Source organism: Rhinichthys klamathensis, unplaced genomic scaffold (genome assembly GCF_029890125.1).
Source record: "Rhinichthys klamathensis goyatoka isolate OS25496 unplaced genomic scaffold, OSU_Roscu_1.1 h1tg000099l_1, whole genome shotgun sequence".
NCBI lineage: Eukaryota > Metazoa > Chordata > Actinopteri > Cypriniformes > Leuciscidae > Rhinichthys > Rhinichthys klamathensis.
In genome coordinates, this window is record NW_026606638.1 from 1878907 (window position 1) to 1902034 (window position 23128).

The window sequence follows — 23128 nt, forward strand, 5'->3', positions numbered from 1 at the left end:
TGCCTGAGGTAAATGTAATGTTACGTGAGATAATATTCTCAAGCTGTTTGATTGATATCTTTCCGCATTTGAAGAGATGTAAACATATCGATCGATCATCTCTTCTGCGCTTTTTACTGGTAGCAAACAGCGTTGTATTACCGCACGCGCCCCCTTTTGGTGTGGATCACCTGTGACTGGCTGTGTTCGTGTTGTTACTGCATGCACCGAACCGCGACGTCCGTACCGTATGGTTCGGGATGAATACATGTTCCCTTACACCTGTAGTAAATGATCAATGTAGTCATCAAGTTTGAAATGTTGACTACAAACCTCAATGTTAACTCATCTTTGCAGTCGACACCATTATATCTAAAGGTTTGCTAAGAAGCATTTCATACTGAAGCAAGATGGTATTTGACTGGTCAAGCGTATCATAGCAGACTGGTGAAACTGATACTAAAATGTAACACCTAGACTACTGGTGCTGATATTTAACAAGTAGTTTACTATAATAAAAGGTGTGCTAAGTCCTACTAAGAAAGACACCAATACAGATTGAGTGCATGGGCTAAGTTCATAACTCATCTTGGTTCATAAGGTCATAGCTGTTAGATTAGAAGTATTGTGGTTGTGCAACATCTAGTTCATTGCATCTAGCTGCTTGTTGAGCCATTTTTGTACTGCAACTATTTTTAAAGCAGTCATCTGTCGGGTCTGGCAGGCTCCCAGGAGTAAGTAGCACACCATAAAAAATCACCAAAAGATGGTTCTTCAGCCCTCTCCACAACCCCTTACAGATGAACCTGTGGATTTTGCACGAATTCAGGAACATTGCTCACAGCAGGCGATCAGTCCAGCAGCGCTGAGATGATGTTCACAAAATATTTGCTGCTTTGAAAGCTGTAGCAGCGACGCTTAAAATGGAACTTCTTGGACAGGCTTTTACGATGCTGACCGTAGCAGTGTTATTGTTCACTATTTCAATTAACAATTCAATTTTTGTTTTGTTATAAAGCTCAAATAAAATATAGCCTAAATATTAGATGGAAAAACTTCAATGAAGATGAGAAATGTTGCTTTGGCAACTAGCTGATATTAAAAAAAGTTTAAGAACTAAAATTACGTTAATAATAATAATAATAAAATAAAATATTAAAGCTAAATTGAAAATATAATTTAAAAAACCAACAATACCTGTTGACAAGTGCTTGGGTTAGTGGGTTAAGAGACACCTGCAATAAGTTTAAACGAGTACAAAGCCGTTTCGAACGTTTGAGATGATATTGTTTGAAATTGACCCTTCGCTAAGCCCCGCCCTCCTTAGTTACTGTTGCTACACCTGTCAAGCTTTCGCGGCTGCCACGTCTATTACAGTGTGAATGCACCGGTGTCAGACATTCCCAAGGAGATATTTAGTAATTTTTGGCGAACAAGTGAAATATCTGAGAGAGCAAGACAAAAGGGACAGCAGTATGCATTCGAGGGATATATCCACGACATAATATGCAACTTATTAGATAATAATTTCATCAAAATTGAAGCTAAAGCCTATAACGTTAGGTCCCAGCGCAAGTAGCAGCCGCCTCCTTAGCAGACCATTCACATGGGAAACACAAATTGAACAGCTATGTTCATGCACAGCAGAGTAAGTGAAATGTGAAAATAATCTAATAATTACAAATCAAACAGTTTATCCATCAATCTAACGGAGAGCCGCGATCGGATTGGGGTAAAGTTACAGGGGTAACGTAGTAGGCCGTCCGCCGTCGATTAACAAAATGCTGAAACATATTTTAAAGTATGTCAGTGAGCCTCCGTCTTGCCTTTAATCGTCTTATGTTACGTTCAAATATATGCATTATGAAGACCCGCCATTATTTCCAAGCAATAGGCGTTTTTTTTTTTTTTTTAATCCTGTCGACATTTAGTTGTGAATGGGTCTCCACACTGCTTGATCCACGCCCGGGATTTCTCCCCTTTGGCTTTTAGGTTTCGGGAAGAGAAAAAATTCCACCCCACTGTCCAAACTTTTAGAATACCGGGTATCAGATTTGCACAATCCATACGCACAATGCGTCGGCATGTTTCCCTCGCTCGAAAGCTTGACAGACCTCCCGCGCCTAGTTACGGTTGCTAAGCCACGATTGGCCAGTGGCGGTTTTCGGGCGTGGCTTAGCGAAGGGTCAATTGTCACCAGTTTGTTGTTCATTATTTCGGGGCCTATATTGTTTATAGAATCACTCTTGTTGGCGTATGATGCATTTTCAGCATTAGCAGAATATTGAGCTACACTGCTTAGAGTGGATTTGGCCTCATTCGTAATGGGCCGCATTCAGACCACTAGACGGTAGCGGGTAAAAATGTGGGTTAATGTGTGAGATGAGTAGAGACCTGTTTGTTGTATCCTCCTGACTTGATAAGTGGTATTTCACTAGCAGGATTGAGCTGTGACCCTGATGCATTTCTTAAATTGCATGTTTTTGCTAAATCTAATGGATTTGGATTTTATTCATATTAAACTGAAAAGGGAGGTTTCCCATCTGTTGTAAGTTGGATTTTTAAAAGGCTTGTGCCAATTCTGTTTTAGTGCATCGACATGAACAAGCTGCTTTTTCTCTTTAGGAGCTCCGTACCAACAACCCTCGGTACAACAAAGGAACTTACAACGATTTCAGCTACGTAACAAACAACAACCAGGAAGGCGTGAGCATGAGAAAAGGAGAGCACCTGGGCGAGTTCAACTTGGGCTCCACTATTGTACTGTTATTCGAAGCTCCACGGGATTTTACCTTTAATCTGCAAGCAGGCCAGAAGATCCGTTTTGGAGAACCTCTCGGGACGATGTAACGCAGACGAGAGGGGTTCAGAATCTGCTGATGGACACGCTAATCTGTGTGTAGATGCATTCAGGGTCTCAAAAACTAATACACTCACATTTGCAGAGATGTACTCTGTTTAAACTGAGATACATGTGTGTTCATATGTACTCACACAACCACCACTGTTGCATTATTGCCATTGGGTTCTCCCAGTCATTTTGTTAGAATTTTTGTTGTTGTTGTTGTTGTAAAATACTTTTAAGGCAATGCTTAGACCATCATGTTGTAAAATATTTGTTTACCATGAAATGCCATCCAGTTTTTTTGGGCTCTAAATTATTTTTCTATTTTGTTTTTAGTAAAACGGTTGTTTTGTTTTTCTGTGTTCGCCCATATTGCCTTCGGCTGGAGTCGACCTGTGTGAAGGGTTTGAAGATTTCCACAGCTAACTTTGCAAGCCTTGGGAATGTATGAGAGACCATCGTTATTTGGTTCCTTCATTTTTATCAGACACTCTTCTTTAAAACCGTCCAACTTTTGCTCTTCACCAAGGTGCAAGCCATTTTGACAGTAAAATCGTGGCCACATTTACTCGCTAAGAAAGAGTTTTGGAAAAGACATGTGACCAATAATCACTGCCGTTGTTCTCTGGCGTTGAATCATGCCTTTGCTTGTTGGTCTAGCGATTAGTCGGGAGATTAATGTAAAGTATTTTGCTGTCTCAACTTGATTAGTGCCAAAACGCAAGATATATTTTTTACTAACACACATTTTTTTGCCCTTTTGATATGAATCCGAGTTTTTGTGATCTTATGGCTTGTGTTCTTGGACTTTTCTTTGTTTGATTAACCAGCACCTAGCAAGTTCAACAGACTCTACACCCTAAACTAAGGATAAAGACCCTCCAGACTCCCTTAATCTTCTAGACCACGCCTGTATGAAGATTAGGGAGAGGACTCTGGAAATTTTGCTTTGAATGTTTTGAAAACCAAACACTGGGCTTTTCTGTGCACCAAGCACAGCTTGTTGTGGAAATTCTTTTAAAGAAAAGTCTTATTAATACAATTCATGTAACATAGACATTAATTACAAACTAGTTCCAAGTGCAAGAAACATGTCAATAATAAATTTTGAAGATTATATAAAAAGTTTGTTGTTGTGATATTGGAATAATCATCATTGGGTCACGTTTCGACCACAATGCTTTTTTTTTCATAAGGGTTGCTGCTGCTTGATCAGGTACTCGTGAGTGCTGGCTTAACTGATTTTTTTTTTTTACCCCTTCAATAATTTGTGAGGTATTTGGCAGTTTTCATAACTGTTAAAGGCAAAACAAGAAGTGGAATGTTAATATACACAGTTTATGGTGGATTAGTTCAATAAGCTTCTCAGGAAAGTTGTATATTTATACATGGGGGAATATAAAAAGGAGAAATCTGACCATGGTATTTGAGGAAAATCATTCATTACGTAATACTGATTAATAATGCAAGTCTCGGGGGAATATGGATTAAGAGATGTACAGGAGCACTATCAAGCAGTGTAACGTTTAGTTCATTTTAAATTATTTAAAGGGCATTTTTATAATTGTTCATTAAAAAGACTATCTATTGAAAGACTGCATAGAATATTAGAATATTAAGCTGTTACCCACATGACTAATGTGATGAATTGCACGATTCATGCCGATTTTAACCTAATATTTTCTGCTTGTGGTCAAACAAAATGTCTACGTTATTTGTCAACTACCTAGTCAGGACATTTTACAACCTACAAGCGCACAAAGCGCCCCAGTGCAGTAGTGACTTCAAAAAGAGTTCGGCCAATGCTTTTCCTCGTGACTTTTTCAGTTTTGCCTCTTTAAAATGAGGTATTACTGGAAACCATTAGGAAACTATGGTGACATCATTTCAAGGTAATGTTATCTTTAAATTGTTTTAATAAAGGTATTGCTGACCCTCATTGATTCCATCGACTCCACCTACAGTGGGAGTCAGGACCCGGAATCAAGCACCCCTACAGTGAGTGCAGGACGGCCCGCGCGACCCCTCCCGGCGCGCCCGCCTGTTCACTTCTAGAAGCTTCTCGTTTCTTCTCCATCCTCCAATCACAGTCAGAGCAACACACTCACGCGGACGAAGACACGCCTGTTTCAATAAGCCCTGAACGTTACAATGACCTTCAGCAAACATTTAGTTACTATCATTGTACTATTCATTTTACCAGCAGTTGCCCATTCCACTGCTGTGATACAACTTGCATCCTTAGCTATAGCTTCTCAAGTAAGTACAGTAGTTGACAAACATTTTTTATATATTATCTTTATTTCTTCCCAACATCAAAATGGGTATGGTTGTTAAAAAAAATTCATGATTTAATAATTTAGCTGTTAGTCCACTGTGGGGAAAAGTACATAGGCTACATTAGGCCTACATGTTATCTCTCCAGTAATATAGGGCAACAGGGTTTTGTGTATAATAATTAGGCTGTACGCATTTCATGTTTGGCTTGCTAAGAATGATTTAGACAGGGATATTTAGTAGCAACTTTAGTATCACATGATATGCTTAATATGGCAATAAATCGCTACCATGGTATTTCCATCCGAACCCATCATTAAAACAAGGCAGAGAAAACTGCCTTGTTTTAACACGGCTTCGGCAGGTATGGGTTTCTGAGGGTTGTATTTTAAATAACGCACTCCCTCTACTGGCGCTAATTGAAGTCTGCAACTAAAGTTTATTTACTTGAGAACCAAATAAATATTTATTTCTATTAATCACTTAAGAACTAAGCACGTTTGTCCTTGATAGGTATATTTCCCCCTTAATCGTGTGTATATATAAATATATTTTTCTTTATATATATATACACTCACCGGCCACTTTATTAGGTACCCCATGCTAGTAACGGGTTGGACCCCCTTTTGCCTTCAGAACTGCCTCAATTCTTCGTGGCATAGATTCAACAAGGTGCTGGAAGCATTCCTCAGGGAGTTTGGTCCATATTGACATGATGGCATCACACAGTTGCCGCAGATTTGTCGGCTGCACATCCATGATGCGAATCTCCTGTTTCACCACATCCCAAAGATGCTCTATTGGGTTGAGATCTGGTGACTGTGGAGGCCATTTTAGTACAGTGAACTCATTGTCATGTTCAAGAAACCAATTTGAAATGATTAGAGCTTTGTGACATGGTGGAAGTAGCCATCAGAGGATGGGTACATGGTGGCCATAAAGGGATGGACATGGTCAGAAACAATGCTCAGGTAGGCCGTGGCATTTAAACGATGCCCAATTGGCACTAAGGGGCCTAAAGTGTGCCAGGAAAACATCCCCCACACCATTACACCACCACCACCAGCCTGCACAGTGGTAACAAGGCATGATGGTTCCATGTTCTCATTCTGTTTACGCCAAATTCTGACTCTAACATCTGAATGTCTCAACAGAAATCGAGACTCATCAGACCAGGCAACATTTTTCCAGTCTTCAACTGTTCAATTTTGGTGAGCTCTTGCAAATTGTAGCCTCTTTTTCCTATTTGTAGTGGAGATGAGTGGTACCCGGTGGAGTCTTCTGCTGTTGTAGCCCATCCGCCTCAAGGTTGTGCGTGTTGTGGCTTCACAAATGCTTTGCTGCATACCTCGGTTGTAACGAGTGGTTATTTCAGTCACTGTTGCCCTTCTATCAGCTCGAACCAGTCTGGCCATTCTCCTCTGACCCCTGGCATCAACAAGGCATTTCCGCCCACAGAACTGCCGCTCACTGGATGTTTTTTCTTTTTCGGACCATTCTCTGTAAACCCTAGAGATGGTTGTGCGTGAAAATCCCAGTAGATTAGCAGTTTCTGAAATACTCAGACCAGCCCTTCTGGCACCAACAATCATGCCACGTTCAAAGTCACTCAAATCAACTTTCTTCCCCATACTGATGCTCGGTTTGAACTGCAGGAGATTGTCTTGACCATGTCTACATGCCTAAATGCACTGAGTTGCCGCCATGTGATTGGCTACTTAGAAATTAAGTGTTAACGAGCAGTTGGACAGGTCTACCTAATAAAGTGGCCGGTGAGTGTATATCATTAATATACATGTATATATTTAATATATAAATATATATATATTAAATATATATATATATATATATATATATATATATATATATATATATATATATTAAATATATACATGTATATTAATTATATATATATATATTAAATATATGCATGTATATTAATGATATATATATATATATATCATTAATATACATGTATATATTTTTTATTAATATATACATATATATATATATATATATATATATATATATATATATATATATATATATATATATATATATATATATATATATATATATATATATATTAATGATACCCATGCTATCATAACAGCTACGTTAAATTAACCGTAATTTTAACCCATCACTATTAACAAGTGACGGCATAAAATGACAACTAGCCTTACGAAAAATCCCCATAACCATAATTTCAGCCAAAATACCATTTTTAGTACTACAGTTAACCAACTGCTCTTTCAATAAAAATTGTGTAAACTTGATAGTAACCACCGCTATCAACAACAAAAAAAGACAAAAATTCAACAAAGCTTCTGAAAGCTGTTTGAATGAGATCCCTAAATTAATTTATGAAATTGCACTAAGTATTACCATGGGTTTTACAAAGGGATTAATCATGTGTGTACAGTGTTGGGTAAGCTACTCTAAAAATATAATTAATGACTAGCTACTAATCACATCTTCAACAGTTTAATACGATTACTGTTATAATGACTCTCTCTAAAAAGTATTGCATAACTTATTATTAATTGCTTTCTAAATCCCATATCAACCAGTTACAAGCAAAGGCATGAAACTGCCACTTGAATTCTTTCAAATAAATAATATAAAATTGCATAAATTATTCTTAATATGACCAAAGTATTTAAAGGGAGAAGGTTGCATTAAAACATAGATTTTAACATTAGACATTCAATTTTGATGTTAAATCCACTATTGTTTCATATAGAATTGTATAGTCTCTATGCAGTATTTAAAGGTATAGTTCACCCAAAAATGAAAATTGTCATAATTTACTTCTCATCAAGTTGTTCCAAACTTGTATGAGTTTGTTGAACACAAAAGAAGATATTTTAAAGAATGGTGGTTACCAGACAGTTAACGGTAGCCATTGACTTCCATAGTATTTTTTCCTACTATGGCCAATGGGTGCCGTCAACTGTTTGATTACCAACATTCTTCAAAGTATCTTCTTTTGTGTTCAACAGAAGAAACTCATACAGGTTTGAAACAACTTGAGGTAAATGATGAGAAATTTCATTTTTGGGTGAACTATCCCTTTAATGCAATTACATCAGAAGTAACGAATTAAATGACATAATTAATTGCACCCAACACTGTGTATGTTTTGGGGAACAGTTTGATAGCAAACATAACATTTCTTACACAAACAATTAAGCAAATATCAAAAAGAGATAGAGATAAAGTCGACCAGAACCAATTAACCAGCATGCTAACTGTTTTTAACTTTTACAGTGAGTGTTTCCCTCTGAATCCATCATTTGCTTGAGAATGAAATGTTTCAAACGTCTCTCCTAAACGGTCTTTTGGTTGACTTTCAATGAACTCTGGCACTATGCTAAAAAGAAATCTAATTGAACAATGTTGTATATCAATAGTGGACAGTAATAATAACCCTATGCACAGTGTGCTGCGCTGCATATTCCACAAAGCATCTTTAAATTACACCTGTAAACCGGCTGTTCTAGACTCCACGTGACTATACATTTGTTGTTCCAGGAACTTGCTCTAAGGCCACTGCATCCCAAACCGGTTCATCCGCGTATATACTGCCTTTACTCAGCTAGAAAGAATTTGCCGTCACAAAGACTGACTGAGTCACCTTGTTAGAAGCAGCGAGTAGGTTATTAAGTAAAAAGACAACCGTTTATGGAGACAAAAGTGATTTTATGTATCAAAAAATATATTGATCATCGTGCCTAACATATAATACAGACATCCAAAACATTTTGGTTGGCATATTTTAGTAGTCAGGCTCACAGTCTTATGGCCAAAAAAAAACAGTCCATGCCCCATTTTATTAAATGTAACTATAATATTGCTTATGATAAAATAATATCAGTACTATAACTGTTTTATCTTACACTCGACAGTCTCTTTGGCAGCTTTACCAATAGACACATTGCGTCAGCAGTATGTCTACAGCAACCAGAAAAGCTTGTTCAGTAGAAACTCGGATGCCACAACCCTCCTTGTGCAGGAAGAGATGACAGTGTCCTTTTGTATATTCTTTAGAAAAAGAACGAGAGTTCTTCCTCAAGTTTCACTGACCTGTGTCTGACGGCACGTCAGGGTGTGGCTCAAAAACCAAATGAAAACTTGGAGAAGCCCACCAGGACATATTGTGAAGAGAGCCTCACCTCTGTGTACATCAGTTCAGTGTCATTATAATTTAAAGAGACACTCCATTAACAACAACATTATTCAAAAAACTTTAAGTAAGTGTGTACGAGAACAATTGGGTAACGCAAGAATGAAGGGGAGTATCTCAGCATGCCATTGTATGAGGCACACATAGGTAAGGCTACTTCAAAGTCGTCCAAAAAGAGTAATCCAGCCAAACTTAACTGTGCCAATTGAACAAAGCACTGTTTGACATAGTAATCCAAAAGTAAATATTTAATATAACAGGTTTCGGTGCAGTCACAGAAGGTCAGCTCTTGTTTTGTCCAAACCACAGTATGGTCTCCAGGGCTAAGGTTCCATAAAATCCAGTCATTTTAGAACTATATGGCATTTGGCTTTCAAAATTTGGGAGGCTGAATGATGGTTCCTAACTGTTAACCCACAGGGTAACATCATCTGGTCTTACTTCCTCCTCCGGCAGGGGCAGCAACAGGCGTAGCAGCGTCCCACCTGCTCGTCGCTTTCCTTCACCGTGTATCCTGGCTGGTTGTTGTAAGGAGGGGGGTTCTGGCTGCCGTTCCTGGCCTCTCCGTAAACCGGGACACCCGAGGTGTTGATCTCCCCTGGAGTTTTGAAGCTGCTGTAGGGGTTTGAGGCGGAATTACGGTTGTTATAGGCGCTCTCTAACGCCATTGGGTTCATGATGATGGTGCTGGAGTCACCCTCATCCCGCAACTTGGCACGAGGGATGGTGACATCACCATAGGGGTTCTCAAGTGAGATATTCATGGTGTCAGGCTGGAGAAGAAGAGCAAAAATGAATAATCAAGGCTTATGCCTTCCAAATAGGAGACTGCCTGACAAGACATTTTAAAACACAACATTATACAACAAGACCTATTGCCACTAACTATATTAGCGTCCAACACAATTTGAGCTTCCATTAACCAGATCTGATGTGTGCGTTGATGAATATGTGAATAAAAGCCTAAATTCAAACCGTTCATCATAAAGCAAACAAGTCTCTTCAGAAAATTTGGACTAAACTTAAGTTTTACAATCTCATTATCAACTTTTTGAAGAGTCAGAAATGTCAGAATGGAGGGACAGAAATTGCTCCGATTTTGTTAAAAACATCTTCATATGTGTTCCAAAGATGAACGGAAAGACGATTTGTACTATGGTATTATGTTATTCTGAATTCAGCCTTTCAGAAAGAGACATTGAATCATTCACTCAACCGATTCATTCAAACACACTGATTCCATCACGAACGTTACCCTTGTTAACGCTCTGTGTGTTGGTCTGACTTTAGACTTAGCCTAACAGTTGCGGTCGGCAATGTTTGGATTTCGGAAAATGTTAAGCTACTGGCAAAATTGTTACTAAAATGTAAGTTATTGACGTTCAACTTATTGTTTATTTAACTGTTGTATAAAATCACATTTGCAATCATGCTGTTGGTTTAAAACGGCCGTGCTGATACTCGGAAAACAACACGATTGTGACTGTGATAGGTTTGTTAAAAAAATATTGTAACATTATAAGTTCAGTTGTTATTGTAACTTTGTATTGCTTAGTTTTAAAATTATATTATAAGCTCTATGTTTGGTTTAGACATCACAAGACTCTTTTAGCTATTCATTTTTCACCAAATCATTCCTAGATTAAAAAAAAACTCTCTCTTACTTGTAAAAAAACAAATCACAATGAACTTTTCCTGTGCTCGTGACCACTGATACAGAAATACGGATAAACTTACCGGCAGAGGCCTGAGGGGGGATTTGTTTGGTGGGAATCAGTTTTCACAGCTGCACGCTGTTCCTGCTGACTTCTGATCTTCCGTGCTTCCGAAATAAGGTGAGACAAACCTGAGCCACCAGGTTGGAGAGAAAAGGAGGAGGAGGCTATCCAGCTGACCGTGAGTCTTGTTTAAACACGGCAGTGTGTATGTAACTCCACCCGTGGGTATTAGAGCTCAGCTGAAACCACCAGGTGTGTGTGAGTGAGTGAGTGTGTGTTTTTGATGGGGGAGGAGGCTATTGAAAGTCAGTTCAGGAATGTTAATATTTTCACTATTATTATAGTTAGACAATATGTTTTTAAGAAACGATTAAATGAAATAGCCTTTCATGTAGGCTAATGAAAACTATTTGTCCTGAAGCTAATATTCTAATAAGTCTATGTGCTGTTGTGTAAGATGGTTGGTTTTGGTTATCCTTTCTGCAAACATTACATTGCTAGGCACCAGAGTACACCTCTTGTCCACAGCGTTGTTTTAACTCTGTTAAATATTAACAGAATTGACATTTTAAGTACTGCTACATGCAAAACTGAATTTATAAAGGGTGTTTCATGGAATAATGCAGCAATTGAGAGAGAAAGACAAGTCTGTTTTGGGTTTGGATTACTAAAAAATGTTAGCTTTACGTCATCCAGATTTTTTTTAGCTCTTTGTAATGCCACACAAGTTGTGTGTTTATATGTGTGTGCGTTGTAAGTATTTATATGTGAATTAAAGTCTAAACTAAATCTGTTCATTATATAAAGTGACTGCCTAGAAGACTTGGATTAAACCACTCGGTTCAAAATAATTTTGTTTGTAATGTGTTAATGAACTTGTTGAAGCATCAAATTTGTGGTTGCATAGACTTTCAATGGAGGGACAGATATTTTGGGGGTTTAAAGATGAACAAAACTCTTATGGGTTTGAAACAACATTGATGACAGAACTTTTGGGTGCACTAACAATTTTAAGAAACACTGATTTATGCACTTTCAGGTGACTGCGTATGCTCAAAATATATAAAACTGCAAAGACAACCAAGAAGTGGCTTGAGAACAAGTCCATCAGGCTCATGATTTCAACCCTATAGTGAATACTTGGTCTCACATTAAACTTAAACGAACTGGGAGACATATTTCAACTACTCATGAACTGTTTGAAGCCATTAACATTGAGGAACAACACTGACTCTTCTTCCTGTAAAAAGCTGTCTGCAAGTTAGGGAAGGCTATTCCGTGCTGTTACTTTATCTAAAGTAGTTTTGAAATTCTTGCTAATTTCCTGATTTGTGATAAATGGTAAATGGTAATTGGACTGCATTTATATAGCGCTTTCACAGACCCAATGGCCACCAAAGCGCTTTACATTTGCCCTTACATTCACGTATTCACTCACTCATTCATACACCGACGGCGGTGTCTGCCATACAAGGCGCCATCCAGCTCGTCGGGAGCAGCCGGGGTTAGGTGTCTTGCTCATGGACACCTCGACACTTGGTCAGGTGGAACCGGGGATTGAACCACCAACCTTTCGGTTCGCAGACACAAAATATTTTGCCATTTTTGGCTTCGCCCTTCTTTCTTTCTTTTTTGCCCAGGATTGTATATTATTAGATGAAGTATACAATATGTAATTGTTTGATACAACATAAATGTATTTGCTATGTTAAATGTTTTATAAGTAAGAAAAATTACGGTAAACTAATTTATAAATAAGATAAGGTGTGTAAAGACACTGATCATGGTGATATGAGAAGTATTTTTACCTTTAGAAATTTATTAGTCACACCACACACTTCAATTAACTGCAAAACAACTTACCGGTTATATAGTAATTATAGTACTTCAAATATATACGTTCCATTGCCCATATACTGTATATTAGTGTGTTGTCAAAAGTACCGACTTCAGTACCAATGCCAAGTCGGTACTGAAATTTCAAAGTTCAAAGAAATATATGTATGTCATGTATAAAATATCTCGGTGTCATTGCATTAGATAACAAAATGTCAAATCAAATGGTATTTATTTTATGAAGCTTTGTTCACAAAAAGAAATGTTAGGTTTCAAAATAGACATACTGTTCAAAATAAAGACAAAATCACCCTGTGGTTGTCAAAAATCAGTGGATCATGTTCATAGTTAATGAGATAAACTACACCTGTGGTTACTCTGCTAGGACACCTGTGTGAAATCACTGACACAGCCGTTGAAAAAGAAAAACATTGTGAAAAAATGGCTCTGATGTTAGTTCTGTGAGAAGGTCCAATGTCGTTTGGTTGCAGATGCTGCTTGGTTAAATGTGATATCTAATGCAATGGCTGTAAGATATTTCTCTCTAAGTCTCTCTGAAGTGTCCAAAATTTTACGGACCTACTATATGTTTTAATTTTAATCTGAAATCTTAATGCTGAAAAACAAAAATGTATTTGTCAACTACAAACACTCGCATAGCTTCAATGAATTCATTTTGTCTGTAGTTTCTCTTAAGCCATGATTTCCTGTTTGATCACAATGCAAATGCTTTTAGTTATTCTTTGACCAAGTTGTGCTTTGCAACCCTAGATTGTCCTGATGGAATGTCGTCATAGGGCGTTCAATGACAGAACGCAATATCAATGCACACATACTGGTTCCAACACATTTTTTTCAGGCCCGAGAATGTGGACGTTGTTGACTAGCGAGCTAAAAATGTCACAGCTGGACGTTTTAAGGTTTATCTGAAATGCGTTTTTGAGGGGATGACAGGGCCAACTGGACTGAACCAGCTCAATGTTACATAAAATCCACCCCACCCACATTTTTATCTAATGTGAGGATTGACCTTAAAAGAATAATAAACAAGCCTCTGCGTGACCATGCTCTGTTTTCAGAGGTTAAAGGGGCTTGAAAAAGAGCTCAAGAGGCACTTCAGACTACTTCAGTCAAGGGTAGCCCTAGTAACAGCACACGCAAACATCAGCAACAAAAGGACTAGAGTGGTTATGCCGACCCAAACAAAAGAAATGATCCAAAGCATCCTCGATGACTGTGTTTGCGCGTGTATTTAAGCCACCTAGTGCAGCTAACAACATGGTCTAAAAACAATTACAAATAAATAGTTGCATTTCTGAAGAAAAAAAACTGCTAAGACGTTGCCAGGGAGTTGCTATACAGTTGTTAAGTTTTTCTGAGTGTTTTTTTAGTGTGTTGCAAAGGGGTTCTGGGTGGTTGCTATGCAGTTGCTAAGGTGTTCTGAATTGTTTTTAACACATTGCTGTGTTTTTGCTAGAATGTTGTGGGTTGCTATGCAGGGATTGTTTTTACCGTGTTTGCTGTGATGTGAACATTGTGCTATGTAGAGCGTTGAGTGTTGCTATGTGGTTGCTAGGGGGTTCTCGGTCATTGCCATGCAGTTGCTAAGATGCTTTGAGTTGTTTTAAATAGGTATGAAACAGCTTCACAAACAGGCTTTTCAACCACACTTTTTCGTTATTTCTGTGTTACAAATATTCATATTATCACAGAAGTACTGGGATAAAATGGCACTAAATGTTCCTAGAGACACCAGTGAAAGCATAGTTCTCAAGTTCAAAGTTAAAGGAACAGTAGTTACACTACCTGGAAGGGGCAGAAAAAGGAAGCTATCAACCGCTGCAACCAGATTTCTGAGAAGGCAGGTTCAGAAAAACCCTTGAGTGACTGCAAAAGACCTGCAGCAAGACTTGGTGGCAACAGGCGCTGAGGTTTCAGCTTTCACAGTAAGGCACATACTAAACGCATGTGGTTTCCATGCCAGAACTCCAAGACGTACACCACTACTGACCCGAAAGCACAAGAAAAGTGCTCAAAATCATATAAATAAGCCAAAGAGGTTTGGGGATTCTGTTCTGTGGAGCGATTAAACAAAACTGGAACTTTTCGGCCCTATGGATCAGCGGTATGTCCGGAGGAAGAAGAATGAAGCTAACGCTGAAATGAACACTCTGTCTACAGTTCAGCATGGTGGTGTTCGGTGATGCTCTGGGGCTGCTGTGTATCCTCTGGCCTGCAGCGTGTGAAAGGCAATATGGATTCATTGAAGTAACAGGAAATCCTAAAACGTCATGCTGTCAGTGAGGAATCTGAAGCTTGGGCGTCATTCGACCTTCCAACAGGACAAAGCATACCTCAAATTCCACCAAGGCTTAAAGAAGTCTTGAAAGATACAGTGGCCATCACAGTCACCTGACTTGAACCCCATAGAAAATCTCTGGTGGGATTTAAAGGACAACTCCGGCGCAAAATGAAACTTTGGTCTAATAACACATTGGTACCGAGTCGACCGTTCTCTGGGATTTGTTTTCATGATAATCGAATGTAAAGAGTTTTATCTCTAAAATCTTCTTAGCTTATAACGCTAGTATATAGGGCATAGAATAAGTAAAAAGAAATCGCTAGTTAATACCACTAACAAGGCTCAAAATAGCCCCACACTAACATGGTAGCATAATGAGGGCCCCTACATGCAGAACGAAGCATTGAGAACTTTGTAAGTGTACAGACAGTTTAATAAGAAGATACTTTATAAAGACAATACACTTTGCGTTTACAGGCAGGAGCCATCTTGGAAAACAGTCTCGACCAGTCGAACCACGAACGCCGTGCCTCAGAAACGCTGCTAGCTGGTGTCTGGTTATACATCTTGTTTGCAGTAGTTCATAATAGCAAAAGGATGTTCTACTAAGTACTAAAGATGCTTGCCATGAAGGAGTTGAATAATTTTGAGACGGCAGAAGTCATCAAAAGTTGCATTTTCAGTTGAATTTGGGTAAACCACTTGAAACATTTGTTGTGTTGCGCTATTTTAATTACTTTTGTTTGATTTTTTTGTTCATTGCAAACAGCTGAAAGTCTGTACATTTTGCCAATAAACCTGATTTGCAATGGGGTTTGAATAATTTTGATTACAACTTTATGAGTGAGTCATTGAAACATTAATTCAAACCGTCTTCTAAAGATAATACATTCAGATGAATTAAACATTTTAAATAGACTGTAGCAATTAACATTTTGTCAGAACCTCTAGTAAATCACGTTATTTTGTTTAGTTGTCTGTTGAGAATCATGATTTCTGTTTGAAAAAAATAAAAAATTCATGATTCTCAATTTATCCAGAATCGTGCAGCTCTAATGTGAAATACAAAATACTGTTTTGTATTTTATGGTTTAAAGCCTTTGAAAAAATGTAATTACATTGCAGTTTTTTATTTTCAAAATACAAATTTGAGAGACAACTTTAGAGGTTGGTGTCAATTGCACTCCACCATCTAAACTATGACTGTGCAGCTTAGCCCAGCATCCACACTGGCACATTTCACCGCAGTGATAGTTTAAACGCCATTCACATTACAATAGTTACGATCTTACATTTTCTGGCTCCAATTAAATATATTAAAAATGACTGCTGAGACAAAAAATGAAAATTAAATTACACAGATGATCTGTTCCTATCCATTACATGTTGCTGCAGTGATTATTCATCAGTTAATTCTTACGGTTCCGCCCTGCTGAAATATTTTAATAAGTTCTTTGTCATATCCCGAGGATTTGGTGCGATCTCTCATTACTTTTTCTTAACCAATGAGGCATCTTTCCAAAAAGCTGTCAGTAGACAAAAAAAACATAAAACACTTGTGAAAGTTACAATTACATGTGATCTAAGACCTTTACATAGTTTATACCTCACAGCCTTGTTTTCATCTGCGTAAAATTCAATATGGTGTAAATCCTGACTAGGGTCTATATTAGAAGCGTCATTGTATCAATGTTCTTATTTTCACCATGGAAGCAAGTCAAGACTTTTCAATTTACACCCATTGACTAGGTGTAACAAGTCTCAATGTGTGCGCTATACGCCTTGGTGAAACAGGTATTTTTTTATACCTCAATACATACAGGGTTCTCAAGTTTTATCAAAAGCTTGGAGTGAGATCACATGCGGTTAGGGGAGGAGCCCAAGGGGAGGAGCCCCAGTGGAGCCCCGCCCACCCCCGCAAAATTAACCAGCACAAATTAAAATTATAATAATTGGTAAATCTGATAAATGACAGAGCAATTCATCACATCAAATATACTCTTTAATGTTATATTTCAAAATGACTAAAATATAACAAATTGCTCCAAACAGTTTGGAAAAACAAATCTTTTTGCATTTTTCCCTGACATCTTTGAAAAATACAAATGCAATGGCAATGATTATAATGTATGTTTTGACAGGATATAAAATATCACCCAGAGCACTCTGCCTTAATACATGTAGCCTTAATGTAACTAGAAAGACTATTAATACAGTATAATATATAATTTAAAATAAAATTCAATTCTTCAATAAACTTCATTCCTTCCCATACCCACTAACATTTCCCTTAGCAAAAGCTTCTGGCTTGGTTGCAAAGTAGTTGTAGAGTTTGACTGCATCAATAATAATGTATACGATTGGCTATATATTAAATGTTCTAGCCTAAAAATGTTAGACTAGCTTTCTTCCAACTTACCTTCTCCATCACGACCTATGATCACGACGTGTGTTCGCGCGATATTGTTGGTTACCTAGTAACGAACGTACGGTGGCCGAGAATGTGTGTGCGTACGTTCGCGCGATGGCCGAGAATGTTCCGTCAACTTCCGTGTGGTTCGCGCATCTATGTTGCCTAGTAACGAACGCAATCTGGCTGAGATACGGACGCGCTGGCGGCAGGAAACTTCACTTTGTGTGCCTGCGCCTCGTATACAACGTTATATAAAGCTTGCAGGACAACTTGGTTGGCATTGCCTTTTCAGCGTGAGAAATACACGGTGTGGCGTGTGAGCGTGTGAACTGGTTGAATTGCGTGTGTCTCACGGCCAATGCGTGAGACTTGAGAACCCTGTACATATATACAGTTTTATACAGTCTAGTCTTCCGAGTGTACGTCCAGTTGGTGCAAACGGACCTTCAGAGTCTTCAGAAGAGCCTTATTCAATTCAACAGCAGCAATAAGATACAACTAATTCACTATCACAAAAGGTTAATCCAGACATCAATTGTTCACACAATAGTAACTTAATTTTAGGGTTACATATTTGTCTTGCTTTAAATTGTATTTTATTATAATAATAATTTTATTATATTACATTGATTCATTTTTACATTGATACTATAATTTCTTGCTTTTTAAATTTGTTCATCTTTTTGAACTAAATTTAGCAGAATGCCTATGGAATGAATTTAAGCCTTCATGAACATATTTTGTCATTTTTTGTTTAGTCATTTTCACATTTCAACTTTTCATTGTCAGTTTATGTTTCAGTATTTGTAGCGAAGCTACTTATTAACACTGCTGAGGTACACATGATCTCTGATTTTTTTAACTTAAGTTTTTGAAAATATTAGTTTGGAATCCATTCTTGGAACTAACTGAATTGAACCTGGAATCAAGTTGACTCGACATCATGAGTCAACGACATTGACATGACATCATGACTTTGCGTAAACATACACGCCACTTTCAAGTCAAGTGGCGTGTTAAATACGCATTTTGAGCTATCTGCGTACATGTCCACGCCGAAACGAACCGTCATCTTTTGCGTGTATGTCTACGCCGTTAAACGTCCGAGTGATTCCGCGTGTATGTGTACGCCGTTAAATGTCCGAGCGAAACGAAGCAAAATTCATATCTACATCTGTGGAGCAATATTTTTTTTCCTTAGGATGGTAGGGGAAGACTCATAAATAGTATTAAAGCTCCTGTAGGTAACTTTTGAAAACATGTATTTGCTAAAACTGTCATTATGTCCTGACAGTAGAATATGAGACAGATAATCTGTGTAAAAATCAAGCTCCTCTGGCTCCTCCCAGTGGTCCTATTGCCATTTGCAAGAAATACACGCTCCCGGTCAGAAACAACCAATCAGAGCCGAGAGGAGTGTCTTAGCAGTGTCAGTCGCGCTCGTGTACGCGCTGATCACACCCCTCTCTTGCACAGCGCGAGCGCCGGAGCGCGAGCCGTCGTTCAAACTCAAGATTGCCGGCGTGCTGCAGCTGTGCTTATGACGGAGAACCAACCTAAACTGCCAATTCTCGAGTGACACCTGCTCATAAAACAAAGAGGTAAGGAAAAAGACTGATGACGATAAACAAGCGAAAAAGAAAGAATTACACAGAGCCCATTGACTCGGTGTCAAAACTCTAGCCGCATAACATGTAGATGAAATGTCACGCACTCTGCTAAGCAACAATTGAAACCTGCTAATTCACTGGCTTGTCATGTTGCTGAAATAATGTACTAGCACACCTTATCTAGCATTATATATCGCTAGAATAATTACTTACATACTGTAACGTTAGTTACCGTTATATTAACGTTATCTTACTAGCTATTTATAACTTATAGAAAGAGTGCAACGTTATAAAGTTACATGTAGGCTATTGGAAAATACATAATGATTTGAGGACCAAGTTTGTAGTCAAAGTATGGGCAGGCCATAGTCAATGTAAAGCATATTATTGACGTTTAGTCCCTATTAGTGAATGTGCCATATAACTTTTTATCCGCCGTTATGGGTGGCCCTGTTTACTAGCCTGCGCGTTCACGACAGGCTCCGCTGTGGAGGACGAGCTGTGGAGGGAGGGCTGTAGCGCAGCAGAGAGCAAGGGGGTGGGACCTGTAAGTTGTGCTTGTTCAAATTTTCAGGCTAAATCAACGTTTTCTCAAAACTCCCTACTGCAGCTTTAACCCCAGTGACGGGTAGGTTTAGGGACGGGGTTGGGGTAGGTCATATATTTATATACCGTATACAGTAATGTAACGTTAAGTCAACGGCGTTGATAAACACGCTGAAAAGCGATTATGCGTGTTGATAGCACGCCAAAAATGGAAATACGAATTGGCGTGTCATACATATGCCATTTCATGAGATCAGTCTGAAAATGTTGATAAAAAGTAAGTAATTAAGATAAAGTGAGGATGTGATGTGATTCTAATTTTTGCACAAAAACAAACAAACTGACAACTGTTGTTTAATTTCCATTAAAATATTAAGTTATTTGCAATATTAAGCTAGGATATTCCTTAATTGCCAGTAAATGCAATGCATGTAGTGAGGTAATCAAAACTATTCAGCTGCTAGCTTTGAGCTACAGTAGTCTGTTCACTAGCTATTGTTAAAAAAAAACCTTTGTAAGTTCTTATTTCCTTCTAGGCAGGGGAAAGGAAAAGGCAGGTGAAATACAAACAAATGTTTTTAAACAGTTGTAAAATGTTACATTTTACAACTTATTTAACATATACATTTCAGCTCATTACTAATACTTCATTGAATGACCAATTTTTATGTGTATTTTCATTATACAAAAATACTGTATTTTATACTCGAGAATGGTGAGCAGCAAGAATTGCTTAGATTTCCAAATACCCGCAGTACTATGACTCTGCCACAAAAAAATCCTCTCAAAATGATATGCTCTAAATGTCTCATAATTTCAAACACATTCTCAGGTGGGTCATTTATTCGTGTGAGCCAGTGTGGAAGCTGTCGTAGTATTAGGAATAGATTCAAATCCTGTGGCGGTGACCTAAAAAGGCCGACAGGAACTTATCAGAGACTTCTACCTATAGCCAAACATGCAAGTGGATGAATCACATTCCACATTCATTGTCGATTCATTGTCGGGCTTTCTGTATGTCATTCTCTTTCTCTCTTATTCAGTGGGTTTCAGTGACTTACTGTAGGTGTAAAATTTTACTTTGCTGGTGGTACTATAAGAATGTGACAGTACAAAGAACAACATGCAATTCATGAACTCCTGAAACAAACAATTAAACAAATCAACAAGGAAACTGTTACCGAAACTGAGTCAAATCTTTTCTCACATTATGTGAAAACAAGTTCCTCAACACATGCTATCTTGCGTAATTTTTATTGTTTCCCAGGATATGAATCTGTGGTGACTTGCTCCTGGAATTAGCCTAAATGCAGTTCTTAGAATATTTTAAGCCTGTAGTTATTAAACATTAACTATTTTAATCAAATGACACACCCAACTGGTAGAGGCTGGTATCTCCTGAGAGAATCAAATATTACTCCCAGGCCAGCACTACAAGTTAGACTAGCTGGGGGTCACTGAGTCACTGTAGTATCCAACTGTATCAGGAGATCACATGAGCTCCATTGTCTTTTCTCCCATTGGTACTATATTGCATTGCTTCTCATTTGTATAAAGTTGAACTCTTCTCAACCTAATTTTCCCAAATGGCACGCTTGTTGTGGACTTGCGGACTTGTGGTCTTCACTTGTCCTTGTCTGTGACCGTGAAGTCCCTACATTCCGGGTGTCCACCATTGTATGATTCAGAAACTCACAAGTGCCCCTTTGCGGCTGCTGAGCACTCTTAAAAATATATACTTTTTTTTTTTTAAATGAATTTACATTTTATTTTATTTAAATTATGCCAAGCTCTAAAAAATATTATTGGGTAGAAATTTTGAGTATTTTTTACTCAAGTCAAGTCACATTTATTTATATAGCGCTTTTACAGATTGTTTCAAAGCAGCTTTACAGAGATAACAAGAAAATAATGCAAGAAAGGTTGTTTCCAGAAGAAAATATGTTCAGCTTAAATAAGTTCAGTGATGTTTCATTTTTGTTTTTTAAAAAGTTATTAATTTAGTTCATTTATATATATATATATATATATATATATATATAGCCGCTCTGGAGTAAACCGTGATGTCATCGTCCAGCTCAGTTCAGTTCTTGTATGATAGTATCAATGCAGGCAGATCAATATTATTGTTGAATATTAAATTAAATGTTAAATTTAATGTCCCCAACTAAGCAAGCCAAGACAATTGCAACAAAGGTTGCAACAAAGGTGGAAAAAAGGCGACAGAGGCAAGGAACCAAAACTCCATCAGGTGGCAGAATAGAGAAAAAAACCTTGGGAGAACCCAGGCTCAGTCAGGGGGCCAGTTCTCCTCTGGCCAATGAACGAACAGTGTATGATTATGAGTCAGGCAGCATTATAGGTCAGAAGTCAGATTGGTTTGGAACAATCAGAATATTATCCAGTTCCCTCTGGTTGAAGATCGGAGTCACGCCGGTATGGAGACGGGTTTGTTGAGGATCAGTGTCGATGGCTGTCGTGTCGATGAGGCCTTCACAGGGTAGAGTCTAGTTGACACAATCTCTGCTGACACTTCAGGGATGCGTTGTGGTCTAGGTCCTCCATCTGGTCTGGTTACCGCCTGGATCTGGCTGACTACACAACAGTTGTAATATAGTGTAAGGGGATTGACAGTCAAAGACCCAGAACCAGATGATGAATGACTATGGAGTCAACCTGGAGTCAAAATTATAATAAATTAAAAAAATGTTTTACTGAAGATAGTTTGCAGAAGTCAACTTCAAGACTCAATGGAGTTCGTAGGCCGCCCCGTTTACAGTTACAAAGATCACAGCAGTTATACCCTTCACCAAGGTCTAAGCTACGTCCTTGCTTCAGGTTGAATGATTTTTCTCATTGGCTAAGAAATAGATAAACAGTAATTTTCCACACATATACAGATAGACTGAAGCATATCTTCATCGATTATGCAGCTGACACTCGGACCCTGAAGTTAGGCACGTCGTGTGACCTTCCAGGTCGCAGATTTGGGTTGCTGGGTGCCAGCATGTCCAGAACAACAACTCAGTCAATCTCCAATAATGTCAGTGGTTTCTTAACCTGCAACCAAAAAGACTAACACACACACACATCGACACACAGCTTTTCCAAGGTTGGATTTGGCCAGGCTCTAACTATAACCAGGAGAGTCCTCTCAAAACATCAAGATAATGCGTTCTTTCTCTCAAGGAGAGGACACTTTAATTTTAATATAACACAGTAAAGTAAAGCTTTAACTACGAAATGGTCCCTCAAACTATTGGTTCCAATGACCTAGTTTTCAGGGTACCCTAGAAAAGCAGATCGATGTATTGACACATGTTAAAGACCTTTCTCAAATTAAATATCTTTCCATAATTCATTTCTGGAAGTCGGGCTAAATGAGCAAGCACTGTTACTGCATTCAGATATCA

General features: G+C 38.2%; 2 protein-coding genes across 7 annotated transcripts in view; one reads left to right on the forward strand and one right to left on the reverse strand.

The window, feature by feature from the left end:
• Positions 1 to 3952, forward strand: part of pisd (phosphatidylserine decarboxylase) — a 41263-nt gene extending 37311 nt beyond the window's left edge. For all 6 annotated transcript variants that reach the window (XM_056252946.1, XM_056252945.1, XM_056252944.1 and 3 more), the window contains one exon: positions 2605 to 3952. In XM_056252946.1, the coding sequence (XP_056108921.1) occupies positions 2605 to 2829 (225 nt within the window). In that variant the 3' untranslated portion in view covers positions 2830 to 3952. The remainder of the gene's footprint in view (positions 1 to 2604) is intronic.
• Positions 3953 to 9520: 5568 nt separating this feature from the next.
• On the reverse strand, positions 9521 to 11179 carry si:ch211-202f5.3 (uncharacterized). Its single transcript, XM_056252876.1, has 2 exons — positions 11028 to 11179; positions 9521 to 10063 (listed from the first exon to the last, which is right to left on the reverse strand). Exon 2 carries the CDS (start codon positions 10052 to 10054, stop codon positions 9728 to 9730), a length of 327 nt encoding a protein of 108 aa, XP_056108851.1. The 5' UTR covers positions 10055 to 10063; positions 11028 to 11179; the 3' UTR covers positions 9521 to 9727.
• Between the last annotated feature and the right edge of the window lie 11949 nt (positions 11180 to 23128).